The sequence below is a fragment of the Heteronotia binoei genome, chromosome 21 (genome assembly GCF_032191835.1).
Source record: "Heteronotia binoei isolate CCM8104 ecotype False Entrance Well chromosome 21, APGP_CSIRO_Hbin_v1, whole genome shotgun sequence".
NCBI lineage: Eukaryota > Metazoa > Chordata > Lepidosauria > Squamata > Gekkonidae > Heteronotia > Heteronotia binoei.
The window spans coordinates 21,419,278-21,434,995 of record NC_083243.1 but is presented as its reverse complement, the minus strand read 5'-3'; the positions used below and the strand labels follow the sequence as shown (position 1 = coordinate 21,434,995).

Below are 15,718 nucleotides of genomic sequence, written 5' to 3'. Positions count from 1 at the left end.
TGAAGAGAAATTTTGATTCAGGAGCATGAATTTTGTAGAGGGATTCAACTCATTTAGATGTCGGTGGCACTGAAGTGGGTTTGTCCCATGCCTCTTTCAAGGCTTCCAAGTGAACTGGAAGCATCGGGAGAAAAGAGCCTGCCAGTAGGTCTGCGTGTACTAAATCGTGGACTACATCTGAAACTCTAGGTGCGTCAGTAGTCAGTTTAATATTAAGTGAATTTGCCATGTTGGACAGCAAATCTAGGTAAGATTTAGAACCCTCTGAGGGTGATAGGTCAGCAGGTTTGATGATGTCGGAGGCTGGTAAAGGAGGAGCAGAGGCTGTAGAATGGGAGGAATCCGATTGTTCCGCTTCATATTCTTCCTGAGTTTCAATGGGTGTATCAATGGGCTTGGTAGGCATCGATATTTGTTTGGTCAGCAGGGGAGGCTGTTCCGTCTGTTGTTTAGGGGAGCACACTGAAGTCGATCTAGCTGGAGACAATGGTTTTGATACCATAGTGTAATGCTTAGAGTGTCGATAGGGACTCTCACAGGGTCAATAAGACACGTCCTCACGGTACCGAGGATGATCCTCACGGTATACGTGCTCCCAATGTGGATGATAAAGCACCTCACGGTATCGAGGGTCCTCACAGTACTGAGGGTCTTCATGGTACCGATACCGATGGGAATCCGAGGAAGGTGATCTGTAATATCGTCGGTATCTATGAGGAGATGGTGATCTGGACCGTGATGGGCTATAATAGTAATAGCGTTCCCTATGACGACTTCGAGATCTCTCGGCTCGGACTCGAGTGGATGGCTCTCTCGGTATCGAGGGTTCTCTTATGAGTGGAGATGCGGGTGTCGTTATCTGTTGTTTGCTAGGCGTCTGTCTATTAGGCATCGAAACATCCCGGAAGGAGTGTGCGCCGAGAAGGTTAGCACACTGACTTCTGTGTGAACCTGGATATTCGGTGTTGAGGATATTTTCTGGCAAAGACCCATGAAGTGATGGGGATCGAGAATGGATATGTACGACCTCGAGAGGTACGGTATCGATGGGCACCGAGACCTTCGATTAAGTCAGTGCTGTCTGTACTGAGGCCACAGTGTCGACATTCGGGTGCAATGAAGAAGTCATGGTGGGAGACTTTGAATCAGAGGACCTATGGCCCGTCTTAGATTTGGTTTTCGGTGATGTTGAAATCGAAGGATGTTTAGAAGTCGATTCTGTGCGATGTTTCTTTCTAGAATCGTCAGAATTTTTTGAGTGCTTCCCGGACTTAAGCTTGCTGGGAACCGAAGCCACGGAAGCTGCCGGTCGAGCCACTCCCTTTTGAGTAGATAGGGAAGATGGCGAGGTTTGGGATCCTGAAGTATGGGACATAGTAGGGCGCAGTGACGACTCTAACAAATGACTTCTGAGTCTAGCCGCGCGGTTTTTTCTTGCTTGCTTTCCAAACTGACTACAATGCAGGCAAGTATCGGTACGATGGGCCTCACCCAGACAAAAGAGGGATAAAGAATGTCCGTCTGTGGATGGGATTTTTGAGGCGCACCAAACACACTTCTTGAAAGTGATTTTGTCTTTCCCTTCCGCCGGGGGGGGGGAGGGGGAAGGAAAGGGACAAAGGTAGAAAGAGGGTAGAAAGATAATATTTTTTTTATACAATGATACCGGTAAAGTTGAAGAAGGAGACGAAGACAAACGGTGAGGAGAAAATGCAGGAAAACAGATGAAGATCGCAGTGAATAGAGGAGACTCAGCGAGGTAGGTGTATCTCGGGCGGCGGTAAAGAAGAAACTGGGTGGGTGAAGCGCCTCCCTCTCGTCTAGGCATGCGCAGTGGATGGCTCCTTCCTGGGACGAGAGGAAGTGCGTGCCAAAATTAACGCTCCAAGATTTCTTTGAATTCTCCGAGATCGGGATCGGTCCTGGCGGATAACCCATGTGTGGGACTGCACAGAGACCACGATGAAGATTAGAGGGAATGCTTATTAAATTTGCAGATGATACTAAATTGGGAAGGGTTGCAAACACAAAAGACACAAACAGGATACAGGATGACCTTGACAGGCTGGAAAACTGGGCTAAAATCAAAAAAATGAATTTTAATGGGGATAAATGTAAAGTTCTGCATTTAGGTAGGAAAAATCCATTGCATGGTTATAGGATGGGGGAGACTTGTCTTAGCAGTTGCATGTGTGAAAAGGATCTAGGGGTCTTAGTGGATCATACGCTGAACATGAGTTAACAGTGTGATGCAGTGGCTAAAAAAGGCAAATGCAATTTTGGGCTGTATCAACAGAAGTATAGTGTCCAGATCACGTGATGTGATGGTATCGCTTTACTCTGCTCTGGTAAGACCTCACCTGGAGTACTGTGTTCAGTTTTGGGCACCACATTTTAAGAAGGATATAGACAAGCTAGAACGAGTCCAGAGGAGGGTGATGAAGATGGTGAGGGGTTTGGAGACCAAGACCTATGAGGAAAGGTTGAAGGAGCTGGGGATGTTTAGCCTGGAGAGGAGACAGCTGAGAGGTGATATGATCACCATCTTCAAGTACTTGAAGGGCTGCTGTGGAATTATTTTCTGTGGCCCCGGAAGGTAGGACCAGAACCAATGGGTTGAAATTAAATCAATTAGTTACATATGAACATATGAAGCTGCCTTATACTGAATCAGACCCCAGAATTGGTCCGTCAAAGTCAGTATTGTCTTCTCAGACTGGCAGCGGCTCTCCAGGGTCCCAAGCTGAGGTTTTTCACACCTATTTGCCTGGACCCTTTTTTGGAGATGCCAGGGATTGAACCTGGGACCTTCTGCTTCCCAAGCAGATGCTCTACCACTGAGCCACCGTCCCTACAATTTCACTTCCTTGCCCTCGCAATGGGCCCACCATTTCCTTGCTCTTTTTCTTACTCTGAACATAAGAAAAAAACCTTTTTTTGTTGTTTTTAGCATCTTTGGCCAGCCTAAGCTCATACTGAGCTTTAGCTTTCCTAACTTTTTCTCTACAAGCACTGACGATTTGTTTAAATTCATCCTTGGTTATAAGGCCCTCCTTCCAATTCCTAAAGGAGTCTTTTTTATTTCTCAAGTCTTTAGAGAGCTGTTTATGGAGCCACTTTGGCTTCTTTAGGCTTTTTCCATTTTTTATTCTCACAGAAATAGTCTGCGATTGCACTTTCAGTATTTCACTTTTAAGAAACTCCCACCCCTCCTGAACCCCCTTCCTCCTAAGTATTTCTGACCATGGGATTTTATCCAGCATAGTTCTAAGTTTATTGAAGTTCGCCATTCTGAAGTTCAACCTATAAGTCTGACTACGTATAGCTTTTCCCTTCCCTAAGACTGTAAATTCCAAAATCACATGGTCACTACTGCCCAGGGTGCCCACTATTTCCACTACTTCAATCAATTCTTCCTTGTTGGTGAGAATCAAATCCAAGACAGCAGATCCCCTTGTTTCCTTCACTTTCTGGAAAAGGAAGTTGTCAGCAAGACAAGTCAGGAATCTATTTGACTTTTCATTTTTAGCAGAGTTGGACTTTCAACAGATGTCTGGGTAATTGAAATCTCCCATGCTCATGGTATCCCTTCTCTTGGAGAACTTTGCAATCTGCGGTAGAAGTATCTCATCCAAGTCTTCTGCCTGACTTGGTGGTCTATAGCAGACCTCCAGAATAATATCACTGTTATTTCTTACTCCTTTTATTTTTACCCAGAGCCTCTCAACTGAGCTGCCATGCTCAGATTCACATATTTCCTCAGAAGGTTCCAAGTTCAACCTCCAGCTAAAAAGATCAGGTAGTTGGCTGCCCTTGACTAAAGAGATACACATTCATTTAAAAAAAAATCACAAAAGAGTGTAAATATCCCCCCGCCACCCGCACATATCCTACACCACCCCATAATCACTTTAAAAAAGAATACAACCTCAGGTCACGCTCAGAATTTTTACAACCTGCACCTTTCCCCAGTCTTCAAAGTGAAGCATTACATTTTGTCAGGAGACTACAATGAAACTGCATCCAGATGGTTATGGCAGCAGAGTCTACTGTTCAAAGGTGCCATTTCTTTTTTTCACCCTTTAGGAGGCAAAACAAACATTTGCGAACACGTTTGCTTACTCAACTGTTAATGCGATACCTGGGCCGGGCCAGCGTGTTCCTTTCATTGGCTCCCAGAATGGGTACGTTAGCCTCAGTGATGTACAAGGCAAGGCTTATTTATTTATTTACTTGATTTATAACACACCCTCCCCTGTGTATCAGGGCTCAGGGCGGGGGACAACATTTCCAATACACAAATTCGAATATCAAGTTAAAAACAACCTCAGCTATTCAGGAAAGCACTTACAGACGGAGGAAAGAGAAGCCAGGCTAGATAGAACATATGAACATATGAAGCTGCCTTATACTGAATCAGACCCTCGGTCCATCAAAGTCAGTACTGTCTACTCCAACTGGCTTATGCTTATCAAGGTAGAGAAAGAAGTACTTTTCTCCCTCTCTCACAATACAAGAACTCGTGGGCATTCAATTAAATTGCTGAGCAGTTGGGTTAGAACTGATAAAAGGAAATACTTCTTCACCCAAAGGGTGATTAAAACATGGAATTCACTGCCACAGGAGGTGGTAGCGACTACAAGCATAGATAGCTTCAAGAGGGGATTGGATAAGCATATGGAGCAGAGGTCCATCAGTGGTTTTAGCCACATCCCTTATGAATATACAGTGGAGGTGAAGAATAGGTTTAAGGAACTAGAGTTGATAGACAGAGTGCCTGAAGAACTATGGACGGAGGTTCGTGACACTGTACAGAAGGCAGCAATCAGCACCATCCCAAAGAAAAAGAAATGCAAGAAAGCAAAATGGCTGTCTGATGAGGCTTTACAAATAGCTGAGGAAAAAAGGAAAGCGAAAGGCAAAGGTGAAAAGGAAAGATTCACCCAACTTAATGCAGATTTCCAGAGAACAGCAAGGAGAGATAAGGAGACCTTCCTGAAGGAACAATGCAAAGCAATAGAGGAAAATATTAGAATGGGAAGGACAAGAGATCTCTTGTCAAATGGGCCTTAGAAAGCATTACTACAAAGCGAGCGGAGATGACGGAATCCCAGTTGAGCTATTCAAAGTCCTAAAAGATGCTGCTGCTAAAGTGATACACACATTATGTGAACAAATTTGGAAAACGCAAGAGTGGCCACAGGATTGGAAAAGATCAGTTTATATTCCAATGCCAAAGAATGTTCAAACTATCGCACCATTGCACTCATTTCACATGCCAGCAAGGACGTGTTAAAGATCCTACAAGCTAGGCTTCAGCAGTATGTAGATCGGGAACTACCAGAAGTTCAAGCTGGGTTTCGGAGAGGTAAAGGAATAATAATAATAATAATAATAATAATAATAATAATAATAATAATAATAATAATAATAATAATAATAATAATAATAATAATAATAAGGTTTTATTTATACCCCGCCCTCCCCGCCGAAGCAGGCTCAGAGATCAAATTGAACTAGAGATCAAATTGTCAACATTCACTGGATTATGGAGAAAGCACAGGAGTATCAGAAAAACGTCTATTTCTGTTTCATGGAGTACGCAAAAGCCTTTGATTGTGTGGATCACGACAAACTGTGGCAAGTCCTTAAAGAGATGGGAGTACCAGACCACCTCACATGTCTCCTGAGAAACCTGTATAAGGGTCAAGAAGCAATAGTCAGAACGGGATATGGAGTTCGACAAGGATATAGATTGTCACCCTGCTTATTTAATTTATATGCAGAGTACATCATGCAGAATGCTGGCCTAGATGAAGCAGAACAAAAATTGTTGGAACTCTGTCTGGGGCAGTGATGCTCTGTATACTTGGTGCTTGCAGGGGGGGCACAGTGGGAGGGCTTATAGCCCCACTGGTGGACCTCCTGATGGCACTTGGGTTTTTTGGCCACTGTGTGACACAGAGTGTTGGACTGAATGGGCCATTGGCCTGATCCAACATGGCTTCTCTTATGTTCTTAACTGGCTCTCTGCAGCACATCTGAATTCCTATCGGGAATTTGCAGCTGGCGTTCTGCTGCAAGTCCCTGTGGTGATGACATGACAGATGTAATGTGTAGTTTGGCCCCGAGATCTTGGAGATCCACAGTTGCTCAAGAGGAGACAGTACTGCCCACGACAGACCAATGGTCTGAGTCAGCATAAAGCAGATACATGTTTGCAGTGTGTATTTGGACAACTCACTCTCTCTCTCTCTCTCTCATTGAAAGGATAAAAGGAGATAGCCCCAGACGCTGCACTGAATTCCGGAACAAATTACTTAACCTATCACTAGAAGTAAACACTGTTACGCAAGGCGGCTACTTATAAAGACGGCCCTACCCCCTTCAAGCTGCTATACAGTAGGAAGTTGAAACTGAAATCCGAAAGAGGATGTGTGGTAAGCACTAAGAAACTTGATAAGTTATGACATTAAAGTTATGACTTTGCTCACTAACATCAGTTTGCTACCAGGTCAGCAATAACTTTGGATGCAGACTGGGGCAACGGCCACTGACATAACAAGATTCCAAAAAACCTCCACACTTTTATCTCAGTGCTTTATGTTAACATATGAAAGTGGTTCAGACAGAGGCTGTTATCACTGCCTGGATTCTTCTGCAGGTCTTTTACAAAAAACAGGGGTGGAGAACAGTGGCTCTCCAGATGTTTTTTGTCTACAACTCCCATCAGCCCCAGCCATTGGCCATGCTGGCTGGGGCTGATGGGAGTTGTAGGCAAAAAACATCTGGAGAGCCACTGTTCCCCACCGCTGACATAAACCCAGCAGTAGCCTTTTCTATAGCAGTGTAACATTATAAGGCGTTACCTATCAGGTTCACTGAATTTTCAACTTTCTTTTTTTTTAAGTTAAGTCTCTGTTTCCTTTTGTTGCAGACATGGAGGGGGTGTATCTTGGCAACAGAAAGGACGAGAGACTTCCTTTTTTAACTGAATGCTGAGTATTCAGAGGACTTAGAAGACAAATAATCAGGGCCGGCTCACCGATTAGGCAAACTAGGCATTTGCCTAGGGTGCCGGCAGGGCAGGGGTGCCAAAATTGGCCCCCACCTCGCCCCGTAGATGCCTGCCTTCTTCCCGCTCCCTCCCACCCACCAATTCTTAATGCCTTGGGAACCTGTGGCGAAGCGCCAGCTCCCAGGGCTCTTTCAAGATGCCCCCCTCCCCTGCCAATCAGCTGATCGGTGGGAAAAGCTGTGGGGAGGCCAGTGCTAGGAAGGAAGGAAGGAAGGAAGGAAGGAAGGAAGGAAGGAAGGAAGGAAGGAAGGAAGGAAGGAAGGAAGGAAGGAAGGAAGGAAGGAAGGAAGGAAGGAAGGAAGGAAGGAAGATAGGCGGGGGAGGGGAGGGAGGGAGAAGTGGAAAGGAAACAACTGGCTTGACTTGGAGAAGTGATTTAAATAGGCAAATGCCTTCTTCAATCCAGCTGATGGGGCAGTGGAAGCGTTGAGAGCCACGCAATATGTGAGAAATAGCTACATGTGGCTCCTGAGCCACAGTTTGGCCACCCCTGCGCTATAGTAATTTTTATAAAGCGTTTCATGGTGTAGGGATGGAAATGGCAGATTCAGAGGAATGCAGCACAGAAAATGTGCCTAAGCAGGGGGCACCTTTTGATGCCCAGCACCCTTTTTATAGGGAAGGCACTTCAGCCACATACTGGCAGGAAACACAGGATAAAAGACGGCTTGCAGAAGCACAGAAAAAGTGCTGGGAAATGTTGGAAAGACAACGGATGGGCAATGATGCTGTGGGGAAGCTCAGAAGTAATCAGCTAGAATTGGGAGCCCAAAGGGAAGCAAAAAGCCCATGTAGAATTCACCACTGTGAAAAACACTTAACCAGGGATTTTTTTGTAGCAGGATCTCCTTTGCATATTAGGCTCTTATTCCGGGGCCTACTGTAAGCTCTTGGAGGATTGGCTACATCAGGGGCGTGTGGCCTAATATGCAAAGGAGGTCCTGATATTAAAAAAAGCCCTGCACTTAACACAGGTGGGGGTAGCAGCAGGGGATAAATTGTCTTATTTTCTCTTGCTTGCACAACAGTGTCTGATCAGAACAGTCTGTCTGAGTAACGACAGCCTCAGAAGCACTTATACTGCTCTTCAATTTATATGTTTATAAAATATTTTAATCATCTTTGTTTTATAACTAGAAATGGAAACCGACATTTTTATGTATAGTGTTTTTATACTGTGCCCAGACTGAATTGTATACCCTGGTATACAATGCCACTTGTTACTTTTTGGGGCGATAGGTCTCTGATTATATTAAACTTGACTTGACTATACTACTCTTTGGGGCCTAAAGGCAGCTCTTCTGGAGTGGGAGAGGGGGGGGGCAAGCTCCCCCAAATATGAAAAAAAAAATCAGTTGTGGCACTGGAAGTAAGCAAGTTGGGAGAACATGGGGCTCTTTAGCTTGGAGAAACGTCGACTGCGGGGTGACATGATAGAGGTTTACAAGATAAAGCATGGGATAGAGAAGACAGAGAAAGAAGTACTTTTCTCCCTTTCTCACAATACAAGAACTCGTGGACATTCAATGAAATTGCTGAGCAGTTGGGTTAGAACGGATAAAAGGAAGTACTTCTTCACCCAAAGGGTGATTAACACGTGGAATTCACTGTCACAGGAGGTGGTGGTGGCTACAAGCATAGACAGCTTCAAGAGGGGATTGGATAAGCATATGGAGCAGAGGTTCATCAGCGGCTATTAGCCACAGCCTATTGTTGGAGCTCTCTGTCTGGGGCAGTGATGCTCTGTATTCTTGGTGCTTGGCGGGGGGGGCGGGGCACAGTGTGAGGGCTTCTAGCCCCACTGGTGGACCTCTTGATGGCACTTTTTTTTTTGCCACTGTGTGACACAGAGTATAGGACTGAATGAGCCATTGGCCTGATCCAACATGGCTTCTCTTATGTTCTCAACATGCAAGCAGCCTCTCCACTGAATACGGAGGCTGAAGCTGAGAGGGGCAAATGTCCCTTATTCCAACAAACCACCTTTCCAGCAGTTCTCTTTCCAATCCCTTCTTCTCTTAAAAAAAAAAAAAAAGTACATGCAAACTGGTTAAAAAGGCTCCAAAAGGGGAATTTTCAACACAAAAGCCAAGATGTCAAACTTTTACCTTCGAGTTGTTACGACTTTAAAAAAAAAACACCTTAGGGTGACAGTGTCTTTCATAAGCACTTCTTCCCTTGGTCTTTGGGGCATTTTATGCAAAAAAGCAAAAGCAGTCTGCGGCTCAGTCTCACCCAAATTGCTCAGGAGCCATTTTCCGCTCACTTGCTTTGAAAGCCATTAAAATATCTTGACGAAGACTAGCGGCAGGGGGTTAATGGAAGGCAATGCTTAGAAGCGAGCTTTAGATTCTCCCCCCTAAGACTTTCTCACAGGACCTTCTTACAGAGATTGCGGGGACCTTTCACCTCCCTCACTCCTTCACAAAAAACCAATACAAAGCTGACAGATGCTACCCACACTCCAGATTTCAAATTACCCGCTAGAACTAACAGCTGGCCGCCCCCTTCTCCAAACCTGGGAAAGGCATTCCTCTTTCTACCAAGCTAAGCGTGTGCGTGATGCTGAGTTTAAAAAAGAAGACCACGCTGGTTCATCCCTGTCCCAATTTTTTTTTTCTGCACTAGAATCATAAACTCATAGAGTTGGTTTCTATGATTCCATGACTCAAGTGTAGAATGTCAGTTTGAGGAAAGGGCTGAACCAGGATTAAAGGTCTAGTGCGGAATTGGCTCATAGCATGTTGCATTCGAGCTGTGGTGCTGGAGAAGAATCTTGAGAGTCCCATGGACTGCAAGAAGATTAAATCAGTCAGTCCTAAGGGAAATCAACCCAGACTGTTCCCTGGAAAGTCAGATGCTGAAGCTGAAGCTCAAATACTCTGGCCACCAAATGAGAAGGGAGCACTCACTGGAGAAGACCCTGGTGCCGGGAAAGACAGAAGGCAAAAGAAGGGGACGGCAAAAGATGAGATGGCTGAACAGTGTTACTGATGTAACAAACACGAATTTGAGCAGACTTCGTAGGATGGTGGAAGACAGGAAGGCCTGGCGTGACTTTGTCCATGGGGTCGCAAGAAGTTGGACTCGACTGTGCGACTGAACAACAATGTTGCATTAGGACATTCACTGATGGTGAATTATTTATTACTTTAGATTTTTATCCTGCCCTCTCTGCAAGCGGACTCAGGGCGGCTAGCAGTCTGTTCAATTGGAACATCTACAGTTACCGATTAAAAGCAATAAAACAATTCAAAACATTTGCTGTTTAAATACAATATACAGTAAAGGCGGGATCTTTCTTCCTAACAGTGATCCCATAGTTGTCATAATTTCTCAACAGTGTAAAGTGGCAGTCCTCTCCAGGTTTAGATGGTAAAGGCCTGTCGAAATAATTCAGTTTTGCAGGCCCTGCGGAATTGGGAAAGATCCCGCATGGCCCTTATGGCCTCCAGGAGGGTGTTCCACAATTCTGGTGCTGCCACTGAGAAGGCCCTGGCCTGTGTAGAACACAGCCTGGCCTCCCTTGGTCTGGGGATAGATATTAGATGTTGTGTCCCTGAACACAGTGCTCTCTGGTGAACATGCGGAGAAAGGGGGTCCCGTAGATAGGCAGGCCCTCGATCATATAGGGCTTTAAAGGTCAATACCAACACCTTGAACCGAACTCAGAACACAACAGGAGGTGAATAAGATGATGGTTTCCAAACCAGTCCATTGATGGTAAATAAGGTTGCCTGGACCAAGGAGCCGCTGATTTTGAGTCTAGCAGCACTTTATAGACCAACAAGATTTTATGGGTATAAGTTTTCGGGAGTCAAAGCCACTTTCGCCAGATACCAAGGATGACTCCTTCATCTTGATAGCTGAAGCATCTCGTGGTGCTTTTTATTAACTATTTATGGTCACCATCTATGTAGCATCACATTTTACAGAATATGAGAAGCCATGTTCAATCAATCAATCAATCAACATTTTATTTATATCCCGCCCTCCCCGCCGAAGCAGGCTCAGGGCGGCTAACAACATCAAATACAATAGGTTATACAATAAGTATTTAAAATCAGTATTTAGCTTTAAAATAGTCTAATTTAAAATTTAAATTAACATTCTGGTGCTATTTCCAATAAGCATGATGGCGAAAATCACTTAGGCGAGTCCCTCTGTTATTTAATCGGCAAAGGCCATCCCAAAAAGGGTGGTCTTGCAGGCTCTGCGGAATTGTTCAAGGTTCCTGCCTCAAAGAGCTTATAATGTTAAGAATTTGATGGGGGCAAAAAGAGAAAGCAAAGGGTGGGGATAAACAGAGAGGAAATACATGTTCCTTCCTGTTTCACGTACTTAGCCTGATTTCGGTAGGAGATGGGTTGCACGTATATGTGAATAAGTTAACACAGGACAAACACCGTACCACTTTGCACTGCTTCCAGATCCAATGTTTTTTCAGAGTCACAATCTAACTTGGAAAAAAAATGAAGCCGTAAGAAATCACAATCTGACCAAAGAGTCACAATCTAATTTGGAAAAAATGGAGGCATAAGAAATTAAACATTGCAAGTCTGAGCTGGCCCTAAGAGCTGCAAAGACAGGGAAATCCACCACATACAGACTTTCTCATCACTTCTATCCTGTCAAAGAAAAAGCCACACCTGGTACAATTCTGCTTTCTATGCAAGTTTCAGATGCTACTGAAGTTCCCACAAGCACCAGACTTGATAACTGTATCTGTAATGCATTTTTCACGTTGCACCCCAGCCCATGATCAGAGTGCTGAAAACCTGAACTGCTTTTCTAATCTTTCCAACTTTAGAAGAAAAAAACCTAAATCCAGTTTCAGTTGAAAGGGAGTCCCTTGCAGATAACATGAGTTAGAAGTATTAAACTGACGCCAGAGAGTGAAGGAAGAAAGTCTAGCTGAGATCCTTTTACATTCACCAGGGAAGGGGGTAGGTAAGTAGTTGTTCAGTCGCACAGTCGATTCCAACTCTTTGCAACCCCATGGACAAAGTCACGCCAGGCCCTCCTGTCTTCTACCATCCTCCGAAGTCTGTTCAAATTCATGTTAGTTACATCAGTAACGCTGTCCAGCCATCTCATCTTTTGCCATCCCCTTCTTCTTTTGCCTTCTGTCTTTCCCAGCATCATGATTTTCTCCAGTGAGTGCTCCCTTCTCATTTGGTGGCCAAAGTATTTGAGCTTCAGCGTCAGCATCTGACCTTCCAGGGAACTGTCTGGGTTGATTTCCCTTAGGACTCACTGATTTGATCTTGCAGTCCAAGGGACTCTCAAGATTCTTATCCAACACTACAGCTCAAAAGCATCTATTCTTCTGCGCTCGGCCTTCCTTATGGTCCAACTCTCACAGCCATATATTACTACTGGGAATATCATCACTGACTATACGGACTTTTGCTGAAAGGGTAGGTAAGACCCAGGGCCAAACTCAAGGAGATCGCCCCCTTTTGAAACGAAACTCGACCAAAAGAATAGACAGGACTATCTCTATGCTCACATGTATGTGTGTTCAGGGAAGAACTGTGAATATTTCTTATGAAAATTGCCACAGACATTCTGGTTCTATAAGAGTGAGCACGCACTTGAATCTGACAGACCCACTCGCAATCAAGTATAAAGGCTCCTCTTCCACCTGGGTTTATAAATTTAGTATATTTAAGATATTTCTATTCCACCCCTCCTATGACTAGATGCGAGCATTTAAAAAGAAAAGAAACATCCGTCAAATAACGCAATAACAGAAGAGAACAAGATTAAGTCAACAGAGTTAATACATATATCAAGGTGGGTAGCTGTGTCGGTATGAAGCCATATAACAAACTTAGAGTCCAGCGGTACTTTTAAGACCAACAAAGTTTAGTTTATTTATATCCTGCCCTCCCCGCCGAAGTAGGCTCAGGGTGGCTCACAAAGTGTAATTCAAGGTGTGAGCTTTCGTATGCAAGCACACTTTATCGGACAATTCCATTCCACTCCATTGTCTGCCGAAGTGGGCTTGCATGTGAAAACTCACGTCTAGAATTAATATGCACTCAACAACACTATTCCAAAGTCTTTCTCAGAAGACATAAGAACATAAAAGAAGCCATGTTAGATCAAACCAGTGGCCCATCTAGTCCAACACTCTGTGTCACACAGTGGCCAAAAAAATCCAGGTGCCATCAGGAGGTCCATCAGTGCGGCCAGGACACTAGAAGCCCTCCCACTGTTGCCCCCCCCAAGCACCAAGACAGGTAGCTACAGTCTCCCCTGGGGGCCAGAAAGGACATGCTCCAGCGGACATCATCTGGAAGGCCATCCTACAGGAATGACTGGCAATTCTGCCTTATGAACAACTTAAAACAGGGGGTTGTACGTTCGGACAGGATGCCAGAGTTCCCTTCAAAGCCTGAGAAGGGTTCTAAGTAGGGTTGTCAACGGGCCTGAAGATAAATGTCACTTTAACAGAGGCTTAATAGGATATTATTTCCCAGATGATGTTCTTTACCTCCATGCCATGAAAAAGCTTCATTTCCACCCAGGAAATTTTTTTTCATCCAAGACTGCTAGCAACTCTCCTTCTAGGTCAGGGGTGGTCAAACTTGCTTAATGAAAGAGACACAGAATAAGCATTAGATGTTTGAGAGAAGGAAGGAAGGAAGGAAGGAAGGAAGGAAGGAAGGAAGGAAGGAAGGAAGGAAGGAAGGAAGGAAGGAAGGAAGGAAGGAAGGAAGGAAGGAAGGAAGGAAGGAAGGAAGGAAGGAAGGAAGGAAGGAAGGAGAGGTGGAAAGATAGTAACTTTAACTTTAAATGCATTCTCCAAGCTGCTATCTGGCTTCACTTGGAGAAATTATTTAGAGGCAAATGCCTTCTCCAAGTGGACAATGAGATAGTAGGGGCTTTGAGAGCCACACAATATGTGTGAAAGAGCCACATGTGACTCCTGAGTCACAGTTTGGCCACCCCTGTTCTAGGTCTTACGACTGGCAGCCCTGTTTTACAGTCGCCCAGGCCTTCTTAGTTTCCAAACTTTACTAACTGAAAGGGTGAGCCAGTTTAGCCCCATGGACTTCAACGGGGCTAGGTTTAAATCCAGTTCACTCTAAATGGAACTAGTGTGGCTGGGACAGCAAACAGGATAGCCACAGCCAGATAAGAAAGGAGAGCAGGGTTCCCGCGCCTTCCATAATGGTGTAGCTGGGGCTTTTCTTTTGGTAGAAAAAGCCCAGCAGAAACTCATTTGCATTTTAGGCCACATCCCCTGACATCACCATTGTCTCACACAGGGCTTGCCTTGTATAAAAAGCCCAGCAGGACCTCATTTGCATATTAGGCCACACCCCTGACATCACCATTGTTTCACACAGGGCTTGTTTTGTAGGAAAAGCCCAGCAGGAACTCATTTGCATGTTAGGTCACACACCCCTGACATCCCCATCATTCCACACAGAGCTTTTTTGTAGGAAAAGCCCAGCAGGAATTCATTTGCATATTAGGCCACACCCCCTGACACTGAGCCAGCTGGAACTGTGTTCCTGCTCAAAAAAAAAGTCCTGGGTGTAGCAAAGAAGATATTGTCAGGAACCACTTGTTGTACATGGTGAGAAAAGACACACCAGCTGCCAAAATCCCTCTTAAATTCTTGGTTCCCCTTACGCTTGATACCCAGTTGTAACAGTCCCCTCGCCCCCAACGTCTTGTGCTTTTTGCTTTTGCATGGCAAAAAGTGATCCACCAAGAAATATCTCCACCCGCAACTGCGGACATTAGCAGCAGGACTGGGGCGGGGGGAGACCAAAGGAAATTTTAAAAAATCACAAGTTTACACGTAACCCCTTGCATGTACATACCCCCCCCCCCTCTAAGATCCAACTTCTTCATGCCTTTTGTTCTCGCATCCAGATAAAAACACCTGCTCTGCTCACAGCAGCTGAAAGGCCCGGTCAGCCAAACCCAGAGTGTGCATAATCTCTTTCCCTAGCACGCATCATAAACATGGCTTTAGGGAAAGATAGAGACTCCCTGCCCCTCCCTTCCATAACAACATTTGACCGATTCGCGGAAAAGCACATCGCTCACCTTGAGGAGTTTTGCCCTTCTCTCGCCTCTAATATATTCATCGCTGCTCATCGCAATCTGTCCCCGCAAAATCCCATTTCCTGTCCTATTCACGAGGTGCAGCAACCTGGAGCTTCAGAAATCGCCGCCACGCTTTCTTTCCCACGGCCTTCTCACCTCTCCTCTCCCCCCCAAGCCCCCCACTCCCATTGTTTCTCATCTGTTCTCCCCTCCTGCAAAACTGCTGTCAGATGTTCACTTATCCCTAATCTTAGCTCGCTGCCTTTGATATTCTTTCTAATCCAACAACCTGTCAACTGGGGCATCGGCCCATGTCCAGGCCAGCTGCTCCGTCCCAGGCTCCAAGATTCCCTTCCCAGCTTCCGTATGGGAGGCTCGGAGGACTCTGACCCAGGAAGGGAGGGGGAAAGAAACTTGAAGCAAATAATTAATACCCTTTCGACCAGTACTCGGGACCTCGGTGCGCCATTAAGTGGCCTTCTGTGTGGAGGAAAAGTAATCCTTAAATGTTTAAATTTAAGCGTTAATGCATTAATTGGACCTTGGTCAATGTTTAAGGGGGAAAAG

General features: G+C 45.0%; 1 protein-coding gene across 2 annotated transcripts in view; it reads right to left on the bottom strand.

Moving 5' to 3' along the window:
- NUDT14 (nudix hydrolase 14) overlaps positions 1-15,718 on the bottom strand; it is a 108,810-nt gene that overhangs the window by 81,893 nt on the left and 11,199 nt on the right. Inside the window, exon 1 of one of the 2 annotated variants that reach the window (XM_060261909.1) lies at positions 15,152-15,308. The exons of the other annotated variant lie outside the window; for it this stretch is intronic. Within the exon in view, the coding sequence (XP_060117892.1) occupies positions 15,152-15,202 (51 nt within the window). The 5' untranslated portion in view covers positions 15,203-15,308. Of the gene's footprint in view, positions 1-15,151; positions 15,309-15,718 lie in introns of those variants that run through there. 2 annotated transcript variants of the gene reach the window in all.